This window comes from Rhinolophus sinicus, chromosome 18 (genome assembly GCF_057876585.1).
Source record: "Rhinolophus sinicus isolate RSI-liver-muscle chromosome 18, RSI-T2T, whole genome shotgun sequence".
Classification (NCBI taxonomy): domain Eukaryota; kingdom Metazoa; phylum Chordata; class Mammalia; order Chiroptera; family Rhinolophidae; genus Rhinolophus; species Rhinolophus sinicus.
The window spans coordinates 33,787,053-33,809,657 of NC_142518.1; the positions used below are offsets into that span (position 1 = coordinate 33,787,053).

General features: G+C 39.4%; 1 protein-coding gene across 1 annotated transcript in view; it reads left to right on the forward strand.

Moving 5' to 3' along the window:
* LOC109438127 (amine oxidase [flavin-containing] A) overlaps positions 1–22,605 on the forward strand; it is a 59,078-nt gene that overhangs the window by 33,407 nt on the left and 3,066 nt on the right. Inside the window, exons 4-14 of the mRNA XM_019717753.3 lie at positions 144–248; positions 1,015–1,106; positions 5,702–5,843; positions 8,514–8,663; positions 8,957–9,116; positions 9,997–10,093; positions 14,026–14,079; positions 18,926–18,983; positions 20,162–20,259; positions 22,150–22,261; positions 22,470–22,532. Of these exons, the coding sequence (XP_019573312.3) occupies positions 144–248; positions 1,015–1,106; positions 5,702–5,843; positions 8,514–8,663; positions 8,957–9,116; positions 9,997–10,093; positions 14,026–14,079; positions 18,926–18,983; positions 20,162–20,259; positions 22,150–22,261; positions 22,470–22,532 (1,131 nt within the window). The remainder of the gene's footprint in view (positions 1–143; positions 249–1,014; positions 1,107–5,701; positions 5,844–8,513; positions 8,664–8,956; positions 9,117–9,996; positions 10,094–14,025; positions 14,080–18,925; positions 18,984–20,161; positions 20,260–22,149; positions 22,262–22,469; positions 22,533–22,605) is intronic.

Below are 22,605 nucleotides of genomic sequence, written 5' to 3' on the forward strand. Positions count from 1 at the left end.
TACATTGACTACATCAAAGGGGATACTTTTAACACAGTAGAGAATCCTGTTACTTTGAAAATTGCTCTTAGGTTGGTTGGTTTGGGATTTTTTTTAGAATGCCATCCTAATTTAAGGCATTATCCTTTATTTCTATGTTATAGGGGAGAACTTACCCATTTCGAGGTGCCTTCCCTCCAGTATGGAACCCCATTGCATATCTGGATTACAACAATCTCTGGCGGACAATGGATAATATGGGAAAGGAGGTAAAGTGTGTTCAGCTTGCACATGACCTGTTTCTGAAATAACAATAGCAGCTGTTTACTAACCTTCCACAGTGCAGGGAACAGTGTTCCGGACAATGCTGCATATCATTTCCAATGCACCCAACAACTCTGCCAAATTGGTAGTATTTCTGCTTTACAAATGAAGAAAACGAGTGCCAAGAGGTTATGTGATTTCCCTAAGACCACACATCAGGGGAACCAGGATTCAAACTCACATCTGTCTGATACTAATGCCTGTGTGCTTTCCAATCTATACCAATGAGAAATTATGTCATGTGTTTTTGCCAGGTCCCCTACTTATAGTTGTCTTACCCATATGAGATGCCACTTTAGCAGTAAAGGAAAGAAAGATTCGTTTCTACCAAGGTTTGTAATTTAGCCTCAGACTCTATAACATCGCTTTCTCAGACTCAAATTGATGACTTAAAATGGGTGTTTGCTTTCAGTAATAATAATAATTATCATCATCATCAAAAATTATTGATTTAGATCTCCATATTACATATTTATATGCATTTATATGTTGCTGCTATTATTAGTATTATTATTACAACAGCATTGAGACATAGAATCCAAAGAACTATCCATATCCACCTCACCACTATCTATACATTGAATTGTATGCCAATCACACATTCCAACATGGACAGAAAGACCCGTTTTCAGAGGTTCTTCTTAGGGCATCTTGGCAGGGCAGTCGGCAGTGACCCATCACACCTGGATATGGACTCTTCTTTCTCTGCAGATTCCAGCTGATGCACCATGGGATGCCCCACATGCTGAAGAATGGGACCGGATGACAATGAAAGATCTCATTGATAAAATCTGCTGGACAAAGTAATCTTGACTATTTAAAATTTACTTTTTATCTTCCCTTCTGATCCTTTCTATCCTATCTTGAACTGTAAATTTCTTTTCTTTATAAGTTATAGGAAAAACGTTAAGAGGAAACCTAACGGTCTTTCAGTCAGTAGCAACTTTGTGGGCACTTTAAAGATTTCATACCAGGTTTGAACATAAAATTAATCTAAAACATAAGGAGAAAGTAGGTGAATGAAGTAGAACTTTTTCTAATGAAAGAGTCTTGCGATTTACAATAAAACAAGTAACTGTGTTTTCAGATTATATAGAGTTCAGCTACAGAAGCAGGTTGGAAAGATATTAAAGTAATTCTAAATACATATAAAAATATGAGACTGGGGGGACACTAGTTTACTTTAACAAAAAATATAAATAATACGTTTTCAGAGAGAATCTGTGTTATTAGCTGAGTTACTTACAGATCCTTCAGTCACTATTTTGGGGCTGCTATGTGAAGGCATTGTACTAACCACTGAGGAATTGTGGTGAATTTGTTAAACAAGGCCCATACCCTCAAGGAGTTTATATTCTTCTAGCAGGAGACTGGCATTACAGAAAAAAATGTGTAATGCTAGGAGAGTGACTGTAACAGTGAACCTGAAATGTCAGAGAACAAAAGAGATATTCTTTAATGAAGCGATCTCTAAACAGAAACTAAAAAGTTGGAGCATCAACTAAAAATAAGCCACAGAGGGTGGGAGGAGACAAAGAAGGGTGGAAGGTCTGGGGGTATGGTATATTCCAGGAATGCTCCATAGTGGATAAGAATAAAAGAAAGATGGATGATTTTAGAAAACAGCATGTTCTGGGAATGAGTGACAGAGGATGGGGGGAGACAAGAAGGGTGCAAATGGTGTATTTTAGGAATGAGCCACAGTAGAAGGGGGGGCATGAGAGACGGATGGTGTGTGTGAATGGTATCTTCCAAGAATGAGCCACAGTGGATGGGGGAAGACAGAAAAGAAGAATGAGGGGATACTATCTTCCAGGAATGAGCTAGTGGATAGGGGTGGGGGACATAAGAAAACTAGATGGTGTGGGAGGATGGTATCGTCCGGGAGTGAGCCACAGTAGAAGGGAGGGACAAAAAATGGTTATATGAGGAGATGGTATCTTCGAAGAATGTACTAATGAATGGGATGGAGGACACAGGAAGACTGGATGGAGTGAGGGCAATGGTATCTTCCAGGAATGAAGCATAGTAGATGGGGGAGGACAGGAAAGATGGATAGTGTGGGGGAATACTATTTTCCAGGAATAAACCACAATCCATGGGGAGAGAAGAAAGCTAGATGCTGTAGGGGATGGTATATTCTAGGAATGAGACACAGTGGTTAGGGGGAAACATAAGAGATGGAATATGTGTTTAAATGGTGTTTGCAGCAATGAGCCACAGTGGGTGGGTCGAAATAGGAACAATAGATGGTGTAGGAGAATGGTATTTTCCAGTAATGAGCCAGTTGATGTGGAGGCAAGGAGTAGAGGGTGGATGCTATGGAGAGATGGTAACTTCCAGGAATGAGTCATAGTTGATGGAAGACATAAAAGATGGATGGTGTGTGCAGATGGTATCTTCTAGTAATGAGCCACAGTGGATTGGGAGAGACAAAAAGGTTATGTGAGGGGATGGTATTATCCAGCCATGTGCTACATTGACTTTGGGATGGGGAAACAGGACGGATAGATGATGGGTAGGGCAGATGATATCTTCTAGGATTGAGCAACATTGTATTGTGGGAGACAGGAAAGATGGATTGTGTGTTCAGATGGTATCTTCCAGGAATGAGGCATAGTGGATGAGGGGAGACAGGAACAATGGATAGTTGGGATAATGGTATCTTCCAGAAATGAGCAAGTTGATATGAGACAAGAGTTAGGGATGAATGGTGCGGAGGGATGGTGTCTTGCAGGAGTAGGAGTCAGCCACAGTGAATATAGGGAGCCTAAGAGATGGCTAGTGTGTGGGGATGGTATCTTCCAAGAGTGTGTCATAGCACGTTGGGGGAGACAGGAACAATGGTTGTTGTGGGGGCATGGTATCTTCCAGGAATGAGCCACAGGGTATGGGGACGTACAAAAGAGAATTTATGTGAGGGGATTGTATCATCCAGGAATGCTCTACAGTGACATGGGGAGGGGGAAGACAGAAATGATTGATGGTATGAGGGGATGGTATCTTCCAGGAATGAGCCACAGTGGTTAAGGGTAGACATAAGAGATGGAATATGTGTTTAGATGGTATTTGCAGCAGTGAACCACAGTGGATGGGTCAAGACAGGAAAAATGGATGGTGTGAGAGAATCCTATTTTTCAGAAATGAGCAAGTTGATACGGAGACAAGAAAAGTGGACAATGGATGGTATGAAGGGATGGGATCTTCTAGGAATGAATCATAGTGGATGGGGGGAAGACTTAAAAGATAGATATTGTGTGCAGATGGTATTTTCCAGGAATCAGCCACAGTCCATGGGGAGAGAGGGAGGCTAGATAGTAGAAGGGATGTTATCATCAAGGAATGAGCCACAGTGAATGGGAGGGACGAAAAGAGGTTTTGTGAGGAGATGGTATCTTCAAAGAATGTACTAATGAATGGGATGGAGGATATAGGAAGACTGGATGGAGTGAGGAGATGGTATTTTCCAGGAATGAGGGAATGGTATGTTCCAGGATTGAGTTAGTGGATATGGGGAGAGAGAGGAAGACTCGATAGTATGGGTGCATGATATCTTCCAGGAGTGAGCCACAGTGGATATAGAGAGCTATAAGAGATGGGTGGTGTGTGGGGATGGTATCTTCCAGTAATGAGCCACAGTGGATTGGGAGAGAAAAAAAAGTTATGTGAGGGAATGGTATCATCCAGCCATGTGCTACATTGACGGGGGGAGACAAGAAGGATAGATGATGGGTAGGGCAGATGATATTTTCTAGGATTGAGCAATGTTGTATTGCGGGAGACAGGAAAGTTGGATGGTGTGTGCAGATGGTATCTTCCAGGAATGAGGCATAGTGGATGAGGGGAGACAGGAACAATGGATAGTTGGGATAATGGTATCTTCCAGAAATGAGCAAGTTGATATGGAGACAAGATTGGAGGATGAATGGTGTGGAGGGATGGTGTCTTGCAGGAGTCAGCCACAGTGGATATTGGGAGCCTAAGAGATGGCTAGTGTGTGGGGATGGTATCTTCCAAGATTGTGTCACAGTGGGTTGGGGGAGACAGAAATAATAGTTGTTGTGGGAGAATGGTATTTTCCAGGAATGATTCAGTTGATGGGCCAACAAGAAGAGTGGATGGTGTGAGAGGATGTCATCTTTCAGGAATGAGCCACTGTGAATGGGGGAGATAGGAAAGATGGGTGGTGTGTAGGGATGGTACTTTCTAGGAATGAGGCATAGTGGATGGGGGGGACAAGAAAGATGGATGGTGTAGGGGAATTGTATTTTCCAGGAATGAGCTGCTGCATGGTGAGGGAAACAGGAAGATTGGATGGTGTGGGTGATGGTAATTTTTAGGAATAAACCACAGTCCATGTGGATAGGTGAAGGGTAGGTGGTACAGGGAATGGTATCTTCCAGGAATGAGCCACAGTACTTGGGAGGTACAAAAAGAGAGTTTAGGTGAGGGAATGGTATCATCCAGGAATGCCCCACAGTGACTGTTGGGGGAGGGGGACGGTTGACAGAAGGGATTGATTGTGTGGGGGGATAGTATCTTCTAGGAATGAGCAGCAGTGGATGGGGCCAGACAGGAACAATGGACGGTATGTGCATATGGTATCTTCCATATAAACCACAGTGAACGGTCTGAGTTATCAACAGTGGATGGTTTGGGGGAAGTTATTTTCTAGGTAGAGAGAATAGGGAACAGCTCTTATAAAGCACATGACATTAGAAGATTAGCAATTTTGTTTCAATGTATGGATGGTATCCCTGGATCATATAGATGCCATGACAAAGTGATGTAATGGGATTTTGGAGAAGTGGTTGAGAAGCAGATGATGCAAGATAAATTTGGCCGTATTTATGACTTTTGTCTTTTACCATTAAGACCATTGAAGGATTTTACACAGAGTAGGTTTTTGTTTGTTTGTTTTGTTTTTGAGTTTTGGACTGTTTAATGTCTTCATTGACTATAATATAGAGAAACATCAAGAGGAAATATAGGATGACTAGGTAGGGATGACCATGAGGAGCTATGATTGTTGTAACCCAGGTGACGGGCAGTGGTAACCTCGACAAGGGTGGGGCAGTGGAGGTGGAGAATATAGGATGGTTATCCAAATTAATGGGAACAAATATCCTTAATTATCCCTGAGATTCACATTGACCCTTTAGACTGTACCAGGATTAGCATATTTGGAGATACCCCATAATTTTCTAAAAGCAAGAGGAAACTTTATTTTTCCCAAGAGTTAAAATATGCATTCCTTCAGAAATTGAGCTAGCTTATGGGTTTCTTTGAAAAGCCATAGAAATGTTTTCTACCCATACTAAATTGTGTTTTAAAAAGATGATGTCCTGTGAAGCATGTATGTGTTTTCCTCTGACATCTGCTCTTATTCTGTGACCAGGACTGCTAAGCAGTTTGCATCTCTCTTTGTGAATATCAATGTGACCTCTGAGCCCCACGAGGTGTCTGCCCTGTGGTTCTTGTGGTATGTGAAGCAGTGTGGTGGCACCACTCGGATATTCTCGATTACCAACGGGGGCCAGGTATGGAGGGTCCATTCTCAAATATAACTTCATTTGTGTTTTTTTGCCCTCACCCATATCAGCATCTTAATAATTGCTTCCATATTTTGAAACATGAATAATTAGCAGCTTGAAATGATCTCAAAAAACGTCTGAAAACAAAATTTCTCATTCCTGAAAATAAGTTCACAGCTAAAGAATAGTTCATTTTGAATTATTTCGATTTTGGAATTTCAGTTCTTTCCTTTTGGAGGTAGGTAAAATAAATCATTTATATAGGAGGAGCTAAATTACTGAAATGACTCATTTCCAAAAATTCCTAGTTCAGTTGCCCACGACCCCGATCCACGGTTTCTCTTTCAGTGGTTTCAGTTACCTGTGGTCAATCATGGTCATAAAATATTAAATGGAAAATTCTAGAAATAACCAATTTATAAGTTTAAATTGTGTACCATTCTGAGAAGTGAGATGAAATCTCGTACCCTCCCGCTCTGTCCTTCCTGGGACATGAGTCGTCCTTTTGTCCAGTGTATCCACACTGTAGATGCTCCCTGCCCATGAGTCACTAAGAGCCATCAGTTATCAAATCAACTGTCACAGTATCGCAGTTCTTGTGTTCAAGTAAGTCTGTTTTACTTCAAATGGCACTATAGTAATGCTGGCAATTCAGATATGCCAAAGAGAAGCCATAAAGTGTATGTATAGGAGAAAACATAGTATATACAGAGGGTGCCAAAAAACTGTATACACATTTTAAGAAAGGAAAATATTAAAATTGTAATATTCAATATATACCGATAGCAAAAGATGAATACAAGTCACGTTTGACTTCTGCAATTACAAGAAGTACTCAAAGCAGTTACCATCAGCATAATTTTAATGCAATGTTTTCCCTTCTTAAAATGTGTATACAGTTTTTTGGCACCCTCTGTATAGGGTTGGTACTATCTGAAGTTTCAGGTATCCACTGGGCGTCTTGGAACATATCCCCCGCAGAGAAGGAGGTGCCTACTGTACTTGTAAAATTATTGTACTTAGTCATCCTCTGTTCCAGACGTAAGAATTTTTTGTCGCATTCTGTGTTTGTTATTCTTTTATGTTAACTGTTATAGAATGGAAGTGACTCTTCTTTCCTCTAATTCACATAGTAATTTATGCCCACTATTTCAATAGTAAATTTTACATTTTGGATTCCAAATTTTTGCTGCCAACTAGCATTTGCCCAGCTTCATATCACTAGGAGAGCTCTATAAGTCCCCAAGTTGTTCTTGTGGCCCCAAGAGTTATTGCCCATTTGACCCTTAGCTTTAGCAAATGTAAGACAGTTACATTTTTTGTGTCTTTACTTATAGGCAGAAATTACACATTACTATTTTTAACCTTTATTTTACTTTCTGACGTATCTCGCTTCATATTTTGTGTTTATATTCCTCATTCAGAGGAGGCAATATACTTCTAGCCAAACCCTACACGACCTTTTGGAAAGCACAGTTCAGATTATGGATTTTAAACAATTATCACAATATCTTTGTAAAGAACTTAGATTTATCCCTTAATAATTTAATTCAATCAATACTAGACATGGAGGGGTGGACAGTGAACAAGATGGAAATAGTCCATGGTCTTTCTACTATACTAAAATGCAAAGTAAGTCTTGGGAAACAGAAGTCAAATTATAAATTAAATGGTCCCAGTTTCTTGAGGAAAGACACATCATGAATGTAGGTCTGAACTAGTATGATAATATTTTTATAAAGAACTTTGGCGGTGTAATTAGAACAATAGCCAGTTATAAAAGCATAAAAAGTCACTGCATGACTGTCAAATGTTGGGCTGTGCCTCAGTCTACCTACATGTATTTCTAACCATTCAGAGAATCTTATGCAATGAACTGAATATATCCCCTGGTTCTGATGCAATGCATTGTATTAAGGGCTTACCTTCTTAGATTAAGCCAGGACCATTTCCATGGTGAATACATCAGATTGCAGTGGGACCGAGTGCTCATAGTCTTACATGGTTGCTCAAGGTAATTATTTAACAATGTCTGGAGGAACCTGCAGGTGCTTAGCTTTCACCCCTCTGCCCCCTATTGAAACTTCCAGACATTTTTGTAAAAATTTACTCAATATCTGAGATTTAGATTCTTAGAACATCATTTGCTAATGACCAGATGATTTCTAAGAGCACCATGAGCCTATTCTCTTAGAGAACATTTTAATCTTCCTGGAAACCCATTGGCTGGAGCTTTAAGAAACCAAGCGGAGTTAGAAACTGAATCCCCATTTCAATACAACTAGAAACAAATAATTAATTTTAAAAAAAGCAAACCCCACATCCCCTGGGAGAGATGTACAGTACCTTCTGTTTCCCATGCACTTTGCTCTTAGGCGTTTAAAGCCCACAGATTGGTTATATTTGCATTCAGGCAAGGGCACACTGGTATAGGGGAACATTTCTTCTGATTCTGTCACTTTATAACCTAGTAATGCCTTATCTTTGCCAGAAACTGTGCAGAGCATGATGGTCAAGGTCTCTTGGTAGACTTTGCCTCTGTTCTAATGAGTTCTTCCAACAGTTAAGAGTGCAGAGAGTAGAGATATGGCCTGTGACTTTCCAATCAGTGGCAAATATGATATTTGTTCCTTGGGCTTTTATAATGTTTCCCTCCCTGCCTGCTGTCTCCTGTAGGAACGGAAGTTTGTAGGTGGATCTGGTCAAGTGAGCGAACGGATAATGAGCCTCCTCGGAGACAGAGTGAAGCTGAAGTGTCCTGTCACCTCTGTTGACCAGTCAGGTGACAAGATCATCATAGAGACATTGAATCATGAAGTTTATGAGGTAATTCAGTTTAGTCAAAAGGAGCATGTATTAAATAGGCCTAGTATCTTCTGCAGTTTCTAACCAAGTATAATCCAAGCAGTGGCATAATTAATGCTGGCATGTTTCCAACTCAGTCTTCCAAATTATGAGACTTGGTTGACCTGCCTTATTGTTTTGTTGCCTCACAGAGGCCTCATTTTGTATGTTGGTACTGCTCTGTGTCATTCAAAATGACAGATATGATGTTTCATGCCCTCTGCAAATGCAGTGACTCACGTTTGAGGTGGTATTTTGTGTTTGTTGTGTTTTAGTGCAGATACGTAATTTGTGCCATCCCTCCAACTTTGACGGCCAAGATCCACTTCAGACCCGAGCTGCCATCTGAGAGAAACCAGTTAATCCAGCGTCTTCCAATGGGTGCTATCATTAAATGCATGATGTATTACAAGGAGGCCTTTTGGAAGAAGAAGGGTAGGTTGCATTTACTCATGTTTAAATTGTATTAAGTGAAGGAACCACACTTTTTCTTTTAGGAACATTATACTAGACACTGAACAGAATAAAATATAAGTGCTTTCAAATTGGTAGTGAAAGGATCAGAAATTTCATTCTGTCTTGGTTGACCTCCTCATAGCCCCTGGCAACACAAAATGACCTCAAGAGCACTTGCTGACAATGAAAGGGAAGGAAGAGATCCCACCTGTTGCAGGGCCACCATTATCCTGGCTCCTGGCATATGTTCTGCTACTTACTCTTTATGAACAGAGTGAGACAAAGGGGCACCATGAAAAAGTACTGCTTTGAAGTCACACATTCCTGGGCTTCACTTGCTTACTAGCTGTGTGGCCTGTGGTGTGACACTTCACCTTTCTTAGCATCAGTCTCTTTGTGTCAAATGGTAAGTAACAATGAGACCTACTGCAGGAATATTGTGAGGATTAAATGAGGCAGGGTCTGGGCAGATATGGTGGCTATTGTTGATAAGCCTTTTGCTCATACTCAAAGTATTTCTTCTATGGGTTTATAGGGGTGATTTCTTCTAATATATCCTTCTCTTTCCCTATGTATTCCAGGACTTGAGGGCCATTTTACAATTTTAGCCATGCATTAGTCATACATGACGTTTATGTAAGGGTCATCGAGATGCATCATTTCCCATGTGTCTGGGTGAACAGATGTCTTGTGTAGACAATGTATGTATCTATAGGAAATAGCTTCTAGGGTTGGGGCCAAGAATAATAGTTTAAGCTGCCTTCCTCTTAGCAAAATAGTTTTTTATATATGTATAATTTTCCACCTAAATCTCTACTGAAATCAGTCTCAATTTCCCATTGATTTTCTCCTGGTTAAGATTACTGTGGCTGTATGATCATTGAAGATGAGGAGGCCCCAATTTCAATAACCCTGGATGACACCAAGCCAGATGGGTCGCTGCCCGCCATCATGGGGTAAGTTAGAACTGGGAGTTTGTATTTTCCAGATTGTGTTGGTGTATTGGTGTGGATGCTGGCAGAGCATACTGTTTTGGAATCAAGCTCAAGCAATGATAAATAACCCTACAGAAATATATCATGGTTCCATGTATTAAAATATTAGTGTTTTGTATGTGACACAAAAGCACTGGGAAGCTTAGTAATCTTGACACCATTTTGAACTTGTGCCCATATATTTCTTTCCCCCATAAAAGTTATATATTAAGGGCAGCAAAAGAAGAAGCTAGACAGGCAATATGGTAGACAATCCCACCTAGAGGCAGAATGTCCATAATCATTCTGGAATAAGAACTGTTTTACCCTGTAAAACTTTCCAAAGTTAGGGTTTCTGGACTTTATCCTTTTCTCCATTCCAAATATCACTACATTGCAAATGTTAATATGTTAATTGTTACCCTGGGATATAAGATGGATGGCCAATTAGGAAGTGCAGTTGGAAGCAGAGCCAGGCCTCAAGTGGATGACACTTTTCCCAGTAGGTCACTTTGTGGCTGTCATTCACCAGGGATGGTCCAGGATGAGGTTCTGTGCCTGGAAAAGGTGAGCACTTTTCCTCTCCTCCTAATCTGGCACACAACTGCTCTTCCCTTGGAGGATTAGGGATCCAGAGAAGGATGCGGGACCCTCACAAAGGAATTGCTAAGGAGTGCTACAGCCTCCCAGTTGCTGTGCCTTTTAACCCTCTTCAAATTTCAAATGTCACCCCAACAAATTTAATAATAAAAAAAGCTATATGAACAAAAGGGCTATTTATTCTACTACACGGCAACAGAAGAGCACAGCTTCTATACCATTCAAGTGACTTTTAGAGCCCAGTGGTTCCCTTCTTCACTGCTGGGAGAGTTTAGCTCCTGCGCATTGCATCATTGAGGGGAAATTACAAAACCAAAAGGAGCAGACCTATGACCCAACAGACTTAGAAAACAGGCTGTGCTACCAGACTGCCAACAAAACATTTTATAACCACTTCTCTGGCTGTAAAATATGAGAAGCAGCACCAGCCTCCCTGAGAAGGGCAGGTGCTCACAACATAATCACCACAGGAACAATAAATCCGCTTCATCTCTAACCTCTCTGGGCAGGAAAGGGTACAGATTGTGCAGTTTGCCATCACCTTCTTTATGCCAAAGGAAAGCAGGAGACTGAAGTAGAGTTTTTAGGAGACTCATTCAAGACCAGTCCAACTGTGGATGGAAGAACACTGGTGTTCTTCTTGCCCTGAGAGTTAGATATTGTGGCACCTGCCCTTCTTGGCTTTCTTCAGCTTTTTAAACAAGAACATGTATGGTAGAAGCCTTCCAGATGGTAATGGGATTATTTAGGCAGTTTCTAAAAGGTGATATCCTCATCTGTTTTATCTGAACAATTGCCTCCACCCTGTTCTTGCCTTGAAACTATATTGCCTCCACCCTGTTCTTTGCTCTGGGCAAGGAAAGCCTTGAAGATAGGGATGTTAATTGCCCAGCACTGTTTGTGATAACTGTAACTAAGGTCTTTTGGAAACTAGAGAGGAGCTTGTACTTTAGAGCTGTGAAATGTTCCCAACCCAAAGCCAGCATGTTTGATTTCCTCAATAAAACACCAAGTGAACTTAAAGGATAGTTGTGCACAGTTAGACTTAGATCAAAGAGTTTATTTCATTCTTGACTTGAGATTTGGCAGAAATAGCCAACACTCACTGCCCTTTAGAAAAGGAACTATAAAAAGCATCCAAAATCTAGAAAGGTTTTCAGATAAAGAATTTACTTTCATCAGATACTGGTGAATTTCATTGAAATACTGCATGAGTCTAAGATGATTGATTCTTACATAAACATAAAATTTAACTAAAATCATTACTAGCATGTGATAACATAAGCAAAATTATGACTATATCCCATAAAGTTCAATAGTTCAAATTTTTTAAACAGTCCAGAACTTCCTCTGAAATACTATTCTCTGGAGTAGCACAAATATGTTTTGTATCTTTGCTTCCCAGAATGATTTCGAATAACAAGTCTAAAGGAATTGCCAATCAAATTGAGAAACAGTTTAATTTGGGGATGAGGGAGAGGATGGAATATCTGTTTTCATCTCCTGCATTTTCAGTCCTGGTCTACTTGTCTTTTTTGTCTAGAACAAAAGAAATACAATTTTTCAACTTTTTTAAATGAATAAATAATTTCATTGTCCCTTAGCTTATTTGGATTTTTGAAAGCTTTCTAATAATAGTTTACTGTAACTAAGGACTTATTGTCACAAATCAATTCTTTAAAATATACATGCTATTAGTAGTATCAGTATAATAAATAGAATCTATTTGATTAAAGGGAAGCAGACAGATTATAACTGAATTTTACTGAGTTACTAAATTTGGGAATTGTGCTAGGCCAATTTCCCAGGAAGCCAACTCAGAGATGGAGATTTGGGTGCAGGAGGTTCACTGGGAAGTGCTCTGGGGATCACTGCCTGTGGGTAAGGGAAAGAATCAGGATCAGGCAAAGGGAGAAGTTGGGCTCCAGTTTTGTCCCAATGGAGTCCTAAGCCATCCCATAGTGAACTCTCGAGCTGGGTGGTCCTTCCGAGGCACCTTGCACTGAGGCAAGAGGGTGGGCTTTGGTACCCACCGCACCCCCCCCAGCCAGTCATTGTGGGGAGAGTGGGGGATCTTGAGTCAGTCAGTTCTCAGCTGCAGAGTGAGATTGCTGGGGAAGGGTTCAGCTATGAGCTGAGGGTATGAGTGCTTGGTTCTGAAGAGGGATCAGGGTGGCCCATCATGGCATCCACTATAGGCACTTATTTATATTTGGTTTTTCAGCTTTTATCAAGCATAAAATGAATACCCTGGTAATGACTGTTGCCTGTGGCAGAAGGCAACAGTCATTACCAGGATACTCACTTAATCCAACATTAATTCATCTGACATTTGATTTCCTACTGTATGCCAAGAACTGTGCTAAACTTTGGGGGTAAAATATTGAGTAGGAGGTCACCTGTCACTTAGGAGCCCACAGCCTACCAGGGGTTTTGGACACAGAGGTAGACTGAAGACAGCATGGCATTTGCTCTAGTAAAGGGAAATAATGGGAGGGTGTGGGTGATTTTAATGCTGAGCAGGTGGAGTCAAGAACACTTCAAAAAGAGGCAACTCTTAAGATAAAGTTGCACAAAATGGATGGATCTTGAGATTATTATGCTAAGCGAAGTAAGTCACACAGAAAAAGTCAAGAACAGAACAGGAGTGGCCAGATGGCTCAGTTGGTTAGAGTGCAAGCTCTCAACCACAAGGTTGTCGGTTTAATTCCTCCATGGGATGGTGGGCTGCGCCCTCTACAACTAAAAATTGAAAACGACAACTGGACTTGGAGCTGAGCTGTGCCCTCCATAACTAGATTGAAGGACAATGACTTTGAGCTGATGGGCCCTGGAGAAACACACTGTTCCCCAGTGTTCCCCAGTAAAAATTTTAAGAAATATATATTGAAATGTAACATACAGAAAAGTGCATGTATCATAAGAGTAAAGTTGGATGCATTTTTTAAAAAAAGAAAAAGTCGAGAACCATATGATTTCACTAATATGTGAGATATAAAACTGAAAACAGCAAAGGAACAAGACAAACAAAGAAACAAAAACTCACAGACACAGACAATAGTTTAGTGGTTACCAGAGGGTAAGGGGGGAGGGGGGTGGGAGATGAGGGTAAAGGGGGATCAAATATATGGTGATGGAAGGAGAACTGACTCTGGGTGGTGAACACACAATGTGATATATATAGGTGGTGTATTATAGAAATGCACACTTAAAACCTATGTAATTTTACTAACCAGTTGTCACCTCAATAAATTTTAATTAAAAAAAAATAAACCACTGTCACCTAATCATTCAAATGTAACCTCTCTCTCCAGTTTCATCCTTGCTCGAAAAGCTATCCACCTTGCTAAACTCCATAAAGACGTAAGGTAAGAATTTACTTCTGAAACATATGTAACAGGTTAGCTTTATATTGTGCTTTTTGCACTAACAACAATATAATAGCTTTATGAAAAACACGGTAGTTCAATAATATTCTCAAAATCCCAAAAAATCAACCATTTTGTATTTTGCTACAGCCTTCTCGACTCAGTCCTTGTCTATGTGCATATATTAATTTAGTTTTACATATTTGTGATTATTTTACAGTGGTTGAGAGGTAGGGTTTTCATGTAAGATGGATGGATAAAAATCATGAAAGACATTATCTGTAAAAAAAAGCTTTAGAGATTGAGTCCCAATCACCTTGCAAGACCATTAGTCCTTTTCCAAGGTTCTCTGACATGTACTTTTTCTGAAAAGCAAATCCATACATTTGTGTTTCAACTTATGTATGTAAAAGTATTTCCCTTATATTTCCCTTATATCCTATATTCTAGGACACAGCTCTGATGTCCCCTTCTCCCAAGAGCTTCCTAGTATAAAACAGTTTCAGGACAATGACTTTTTTTCTCTTTCTCCTTTTCTTTCTTTCTTCCTTGTTGTATTTTTCTTGTTTTGTTTTGCCTTTGAATCATTTGTTCAAATAAAATCTTACCTGGAAGCAGTCATTTGGCTGTTGGGGGAGCTGCCTCTGGGAACTTCTCTGCTTCCCTTCTTTAGGGTAGCCCTAAATCCTTTGTTAGCTTTTGAAGAGAACTAATACACACCAATGTGTACTTCTCTCCACATTTAATTTAAAAATTAACAGCAACTCCACTAGCAGCCCTTGCTTTGAGAGTTATTTTGATGACCTTGGAAATCAGGGATAGACTATAGAAATTCCCACATTTGCACACAGATTTGTTTATTTGAGCTACCATGAGATTTGATGTCAGGAAGGGAACTATTTTTGTGTCTATCTACTCACACAGTAGAGGGAGAATTTAGGGTCCACTGACAGGAAATGATTTGGCCAAGGCTCCACAGCTAGCTTGTGACAAATTCAGTAATATCATCTAATGTATACTTTCTTTCATTACACCACACTAAGCTTGACATTTTCTTTTGGATTTTCTGCTTTCACTCTTTATTAATAGTAAACTAAATACCCGCCTGGATGTAGACATTTGGTTATGATTCCACATGGTGTTTGAAATTCTCAAAAATTTGTATAAGACAAAACCCTTAGAACTCTGAATATGTCATTGACTGGAGCAACAGTTCCCAGACCAGGCTGCATCAAAATCTCCCAAAGGATCTTTGATGTGGTGTGTGTGTGTGTGTGTGTGTGTGTGTGTGTGTGTGTGTGTGTGATAGAATATTATATAGCAATAAAAAAGAATGCAGTCCTGCCATTTGGGACAGACAACATGGATGGACCTAGAGGGTATTATGTTAAGTGAAATAAGCCAGAGAGAGAAAGACAAATATCATATAGTTTCACTTATATGTGGGATCCAAAAAAAGAAGAAGAAAAATAAGAGGAGGAGGAAGAAGAGGAGGGGGAGGAGGAGGAGGAGGAGGAGGAGGAGGAGGAGGAGGAGGAGGAGGAGAAGAAGAAGAAGAAGAAGAGAAAGAAGAAACAAATGAATAAACAAAACAAAAACAGACTCAGAAATAGAGACCAAAAGGATGTTTGCTAGAGGGGAGGGAGTGGGAGGATGGGTGAAAAGGTGAAAAGGAAATATAGTCAATATTGTGATTAGTTTGCACATTAACAAATGATTACTACAATTAGTGGGGTAATCACATTGTAAGATATAAAAATGTCCAATCACTATACTGTACACCTGAAACTATTATAAGTAATGTAACATTGTATACGAACTATACTTAAATTTAAAAAGCAATGTTTGGAAAATGTATTTTTCTGAGGCTGGTAGATTATGATTTGGTAGGTTAGGAGTGGGGCCTGAGTATTTGTATTTTTTAATAAGCGTTTCAAATGATTATGATGAGCAGCCAGATTTAGAAACCAGTGGGTTAATTCAACTACAAGATGATTCATACAATGGCCTTTTGGGCCGTCATTATTATATGTTCTATTATTTTTAGAGCCCAACTAGTCAGTCATTGCATTGCTCCAACATCCTTGTCTTACATAATTTTTCCAAGCAGTTTTAATTTTAATGAGAGGAAGGGAAGGGATGGGGAAGATAATTTCTTGAACTGTTTGCATGAACTCATCCTTGACTCATCTAATCATATGAAATGCAGTAAAGAATATTTCTTTTATTACTGATTTATCATTCATGAATAAAAAATTAGCTGTAACGTCGGTTGATTGGATTTTAGGTTTGCCTCTGTTTTAATAAAGATTTTATTACATGTCCCCAAAATAAGTTAAGCCTCATTGCCAATAGTTTTTTTGTTTTCTAATTGACTTAAAATGTTGGAATTATTCCTTGTAACACTCATGTGAAGTAGGTAAGAATCAGTCATCTATCTCATAGAGTGGGAAAGAGGATACCGTACAAACCTGAGGATGGATTTTGATTCAATAAATTTTTATTGAGCACTTGCAACAGGCAGGATGCTTAGGAGAGTTGAGCCTCAGGCCTACCATTAATTAGCTGAATGATGTTGAACAGTTCTATTGAGTGCACTGAACCTCAGCCTCCTCATCTCTGAAATGAGGGGCTTGGGTTAGACAGAGACAGACAGGAGGATAGTAGTTTTGAGATTTCCAGTTCTTCTTTTCCTTTATTATTATTGATCTGTAGTGTGAACAGCTTCTTGAAGGGAAACCAAACTATTCCTGTCTATACCGGAACTTACATAGCTACGTAAATGTTGTGTGACATCACCTCAGGAGTGGCATATGTCTCTCCCTTAAATTTTTCCATGGTAAAATGGTGGCAATAAGCAGTGTTTGTAATTCCACCTCCTCCTCCTGACTTAATACAGTATATCCACAAGATAGACGTTCTGAGAGTTATATAAATGGTGTAAACATGAGCATTCGGATAAATTTATAAGGTTACATTTTGTCCAACATTATTCAGGGAAATTGGGGACACGTTTTAAAAATGTTTTCTAATGTAATTGGCAATATTACATCATCTTTAAAATCTGTTTCTTTTATTACTAGTAAGTATAACCTTTTTCCTCCCTCCCATGCCCCCCATTTTGGCCATTTGTCTCTTCAGCTTTTAATGCTTGCCTTACAGATTTGAATTAAACCCTTTGCCACATTTTTCAGCAAATATTTTTCCTGTTGCTTGTTAGCCTATAACAAATATTTCAGAGCACTTTTTTTTTTTTTTGAAGAGATGTCAAAGATTTTATTTAGTTCATTAATTAATGAGTGCCTATAAAAGGTTAAAGCTGGTATACAGGAGAATCTGAGGAACAGGTGTAGAGTGAGATGTTGATATAGATATAGATATGCAGATACATTCAAGAATGTTGGAATGACTATTTACAGATGCAAAACTAGGGAAATAAAACAATCTTTGGAATACATTTTTCTATTATGCAGATATCAATTGTATCTCTACTGGAAAAAATCATTTCCATTTCAGTAGACAAGAATAATTTATATTACTATCAGTTTTCTACTGCTCACAGAGTTGTAAAATAGCCTCCTCAGAGGTAATCAAAGGCACAGACCTGATTCTATAAGCCCAGAGTGTCAGCTAGACAACCAACACAAAGAGATCTCTTTTATTTTGAACATTACAATCTAATTTATAGAAGCCTCCAGAAATACAGAAACATTACATCTTCACATACTGAGAGGTCAAGGCCTTTCTCAAGCATCGGCACACAAACATGTAGATAAATTGACAGGGAGAGCATATATATGTGTGTGTGTGTGTGTATATATATGTGTGTGTGTGTGTGTATATATATATATATATATATATATATATATATATATATATATGCCAAAAAAATGTATACAAGTGGACACTTTGGTCAACATTGTCAGAGCACTTTCAATGTTTAAGCTATATAAAGACTAAAGAAGGTAAATACCAAAAGTATATATTAACAATGGCCTCAGTGTGAACCTATTCAAACAAATCCCTACATAGAACCATTCATTTCTAAAATAGGTGATTTTAGTAAATTAGAACTTTTTAATTTCACCAAGAGTGTTTGTGAGTTTAAAATATATCTTTTTTCAAGAGGACCTTAGATAAATTAAGCTACTGATTTTTAAAACATAATCTGTGCCATGGCATTTACATAAGGAATTAGGAGCGTAACTAGCAACTGTTTAAGGTAACGTCACTTCCTTAAAGCATCATGCCCACTTCCCAGATGGCCTTTGGAATACTATGTCCACAGACCATTCTCTCAAGTGGCAGATTACTGGACTGCAACAACTATAGACCTCTCCTGGTATAGCATATTTTATGTTATACTTAAAAGATTAAATGAGCATCATATGTTCATAGGACCTGTGAAACATAAATATAGGATGGTTAAGAGATACTGTCATACATACTATAGACTTACAAAAGAGATTATTCTAGAATTCTACATATTCCAGAAAAGTGATTTAGAATCAATTCCTAAAATGACTGAATTTAATTTAAAATAATTTCCCCATTTTAATCTTGAATAGATATGGTATTGGGTAGTAAAAAATGTTAAGATGTTTTAAAAAAGGAAAGTACTGTTGAATCTTTAAATCAAATGGCTGTATCAAGGCATAGATTTAATTTGAATGCAGACATTCACAGAAGTGTTTATTTTGTGTAGTTGCAGAAGGCCACTGATTTTAACTTTTCCTTGATAAATCTGGTTCATTGACAAGAACTTGAAACTCACTGTGTTTATTCTATACTCATCAGTTAATTACTTCGTTAACTTTTTTTTTTTTTTTTGGTTCTTTTTTTTTAGGAAGAGAAAAATCTGTGAGCTGTACTCCAAAGTTCTGGGATCCGAAGAAGCTTTACATGTAAGAATCCCCAGTTTTAATACCTAGCAGATTCTGCTCTATGTGCTCTAAACGGTAAAGCAAAGCAGATTCTGGTTTCCTGAAAGCCTTAGGAAGAGAGTATAAAGGAATGTGTTTACTGGAGGATTAACTTCAGCAATCACTAAAGGCCATTGAAAGCTGTTGTCAGGTACAAGCAATTTCTGATGCACTGGATCCTCAGGCTCTTTAAATGTTCACTGGATGACTGGCAGCCAGTTGGAATCAGAGCCTTGAGCTGCAGGTATTACCTCCAGGGTGGATGAAATCCGTTCCCAGAACTGAGGTCCTGCCCTCCTGTCAGTGTCAACTGGCTGCTGTGAAATGAAATCCCAGAGATGTCATCATTTGTTGGCAACAGCACCGTAGTATATACTTGACAATATAACTGAATCTAAACTCTCTGCCCAGGCCAAAGTCATACTAATTTATTTTTCCATCTGTAGACTCAATTCACAGCTCATTTAGGAATTTCAGTGCTTTCAATCCACCACTGAAAGCAATTATAAGAATGAAATTCTTTCTGAAGATCCTACTAAATATCTAGGGGCTCTTTTAGGGGATTATCTCTGAACTGTTCAAATAATAAACTTGCAAAATGTGTTAGGGGAAGAAATCAGAGAAGATTCTCTCATGCCCCTTGAGAAACATTTTTATCTTTAATTCTCCCCCTTTTTAGCAGGATTCCTATCATTCACTTTTCTAGCTGAGAGAAGTGTTCTGGAAAAAAATCTTTCATATATACTGTGCTTATCTTCTACCTCCTTGGTATATGGAGAAGTAAAGTCTGTTATTTAGAGAATCCAGAGATTTGAACACACCTTTCCAGAACCCGATTGTTGATGGGGTTTCCTGTAGACTTGGGTTTAAAGACTTCAGAATCTGTGGAGATGCCCTCCTTTTCATATATTGAAATACTTCATGTCTCTCTTAGTCAAGAAGTTGAGAAAGTCAAAGTATACATGTTTTGTCACTTGGTACCTCATAAAAGGTCATTACTTGGTACTGTCATGTTTCCCCTTAAATTAGAAAAACAGGACCACCTTTTTAAAAAAAGTGTGAACTTTTTGTTAAAGTAAAATACAAAAGAGCATTCATTGTTGACTGGCAGCATTTCCGCTTTGTCTTTCTTTTGGCATTTTCTCCCCACTGATCTGCAGCCAGTGCACTATGAAGAAAAGAACTGGTGTGAAGAGCAGTACTCCGGGGGCTGCTACACTGCCTACTTCCCCCCTGGGATCATGACCCAATATGGAAGGTACTACCCAGACACTATACAGATTAATACAAGACATGCACCAAACTTAAAAAGATAAGTTCAATGGGAACTTTAGAAATAGTAGCCAGCCTTCCTATTTCTAATGTCCCAGGTAATTAGTTTGTATATTTCTGGATGTCCATAGGAAAATAAGTATGTAGGTACATAGAACAATAACTGTCAGCACATGGAATGATAGCAGAACACTGGTGAGGATTTCAGATATCAGCAGTACATGTGAAAATTCTAGAAGCTACAGTGTGCTCCAAGGGGCCTTCTTGAGCTCAATTAGATATTTAGTTTCACACGATTACCCTAGGCTCCTGGGCATCAATCTACACAGAAGGACATGAGCTAAACACATCTTGCCAACAGGGCAGCATCATCTATTCCTCTTTGGGGGGGGTGCGTCCCCACTATGCACCTAACGTGTGAGGAGGTGATAATCACACTAGGTGGGGAGTCTGCCTTGGCTTAGAAGCCTCATGCCCCATAGGAGCCATTGTCTCTTATAACAGCCTCATAGGCATAGTGTCCCGGTTCCCTGCAAGGGACATGCCCGGTTATAAGAGGCACAACACTCAACAAAGCCCAAAGTGATAACCTCCTACTTTGGTATTTACAATTCATACCAGTCCTGCCGGCCCAGATGCAATTTACCTTTGTGAGGCTGAGGAGGCATTTTTAGCATAAGCAGTACTGTCTGGTAATATGGATGACATTATCCCTTCATCACGTTTCCAAAGGGACAGAGCTAGCAAGTTAACTCAAGGTCACATTTGTCCAGAGAAGGAAGAATTTGTTAACCTTTCCCTTACATAAGATTTTTATTTGTTTATTTGTTGTTTTATTAATTGAATCAAATACCCTTTATGAGTGATAAGACACTTGATTAAGTGGAGTAGTTCTGAAGTCAAAGTAAAAGTCTGTAAGATGGGACTAGGAGCAAGAATAGATAAAGCCAAACATTCCTGAATTGAAAAAAGGCATGATAGTAGGTTGAAGTGAAGGCCTTTGGAGTGGAGATGTGCAGCTTAGGAGATTTCATGAAAGTGGCTGTAGATGAGGTAGGCATCAAAGCCAACAAGGTAGGGGGGAGAGTTGCCCATTCAGCCTAGTCCTTCCATGGTTCTCTTCGCCAAGACCTCTTTGTAAGAGAAGGCCCATTTCCCTGCCCCCATCCAACTCCAGATAAATTTATAGACACTAACTGTACAGAGGTGTTTTTAAAATTAGTTTCAGGTGTACAAAACAACGAGATTAGACATTTACACACCTCACAAAGTGATAACCCCAACAAGTGTACCACCCATCTGACACCATACATAGCTATTACAATACCATTGACTATATTCCCTATGCTGTACTTTACATCTTGTGACTGAGATAGACATATAATCCATCAGGTCTCTCCTTTGCCAGAAATCATTTAATCTCCCTGTCTTCCCACTCACCACTACAGTTCCTCCTGACACCCTAAGAGTACCCATGGCTGGGGTCTGCCATCAGATGTGATCTCATAAAGAATACACCCCTTTGAAAAGACAGTGTAGGGAGCAGAATGGACTGCAAACAGGAAACATACAGCAAATAAATCCAATTGTGTATATAATACATGTTCTTATATTCTAATTCTGGATGGCTAGGAAAAGGTCAACAACACCTTAGTAATATATGATCTGACAGCCTGATTCTCTCTGGCTTGAAAGTTCAGAACCTTGGGTGCAGGTCCAGGAAACAAGGAGGAGCCTTTCACCTTTGGCTGAGTCTCACAGGAGTTTTTGAAACAATTTGAGTTACCCTGTCTTCTGTGGGGTAAATGAGGGCAGCGATTGGCCCATTAACCCTCAGTGCCTTCTCAGGTAACTCTGTGTGACTCTTCCCTTGAAGGGTGATTCGCCAACCAGTAGGCAGGATTTACTTTGCTGGAACGGAGACAGCCACACACTGGAGCGGTTACATGGAGGGAGCAGTAGAAGCAGGAGAACGGGCAGCTAGACAGGTAAGAGAGGAAGGCAAGCCATTCTCCCTCCTGAGTCCACTAGTGTTTTTTGGCATCTGGTCTTTCTAGATCTTGACACTGATAAATCTATATGTCTACTTCTCTGCCCTCTCACTCCACTTATGGGGCTCATCTGTGGCCAGCAGGACCTTGAATCTGTCAAAACTACAGAACCTCATTTCATAATACCATTGCCACTTTCTTTCAGATCTTGAATGCTTGGGGCAAGCTGGAAAAGCAAGACGTATACATTCAAGAGCCCGAATCAGAGGTAAGTTTAGCATCTTCATCTTCATAGACCAGTAACTGCACATAAAACTCTTACCTTTCATCTCCTAGCCTCT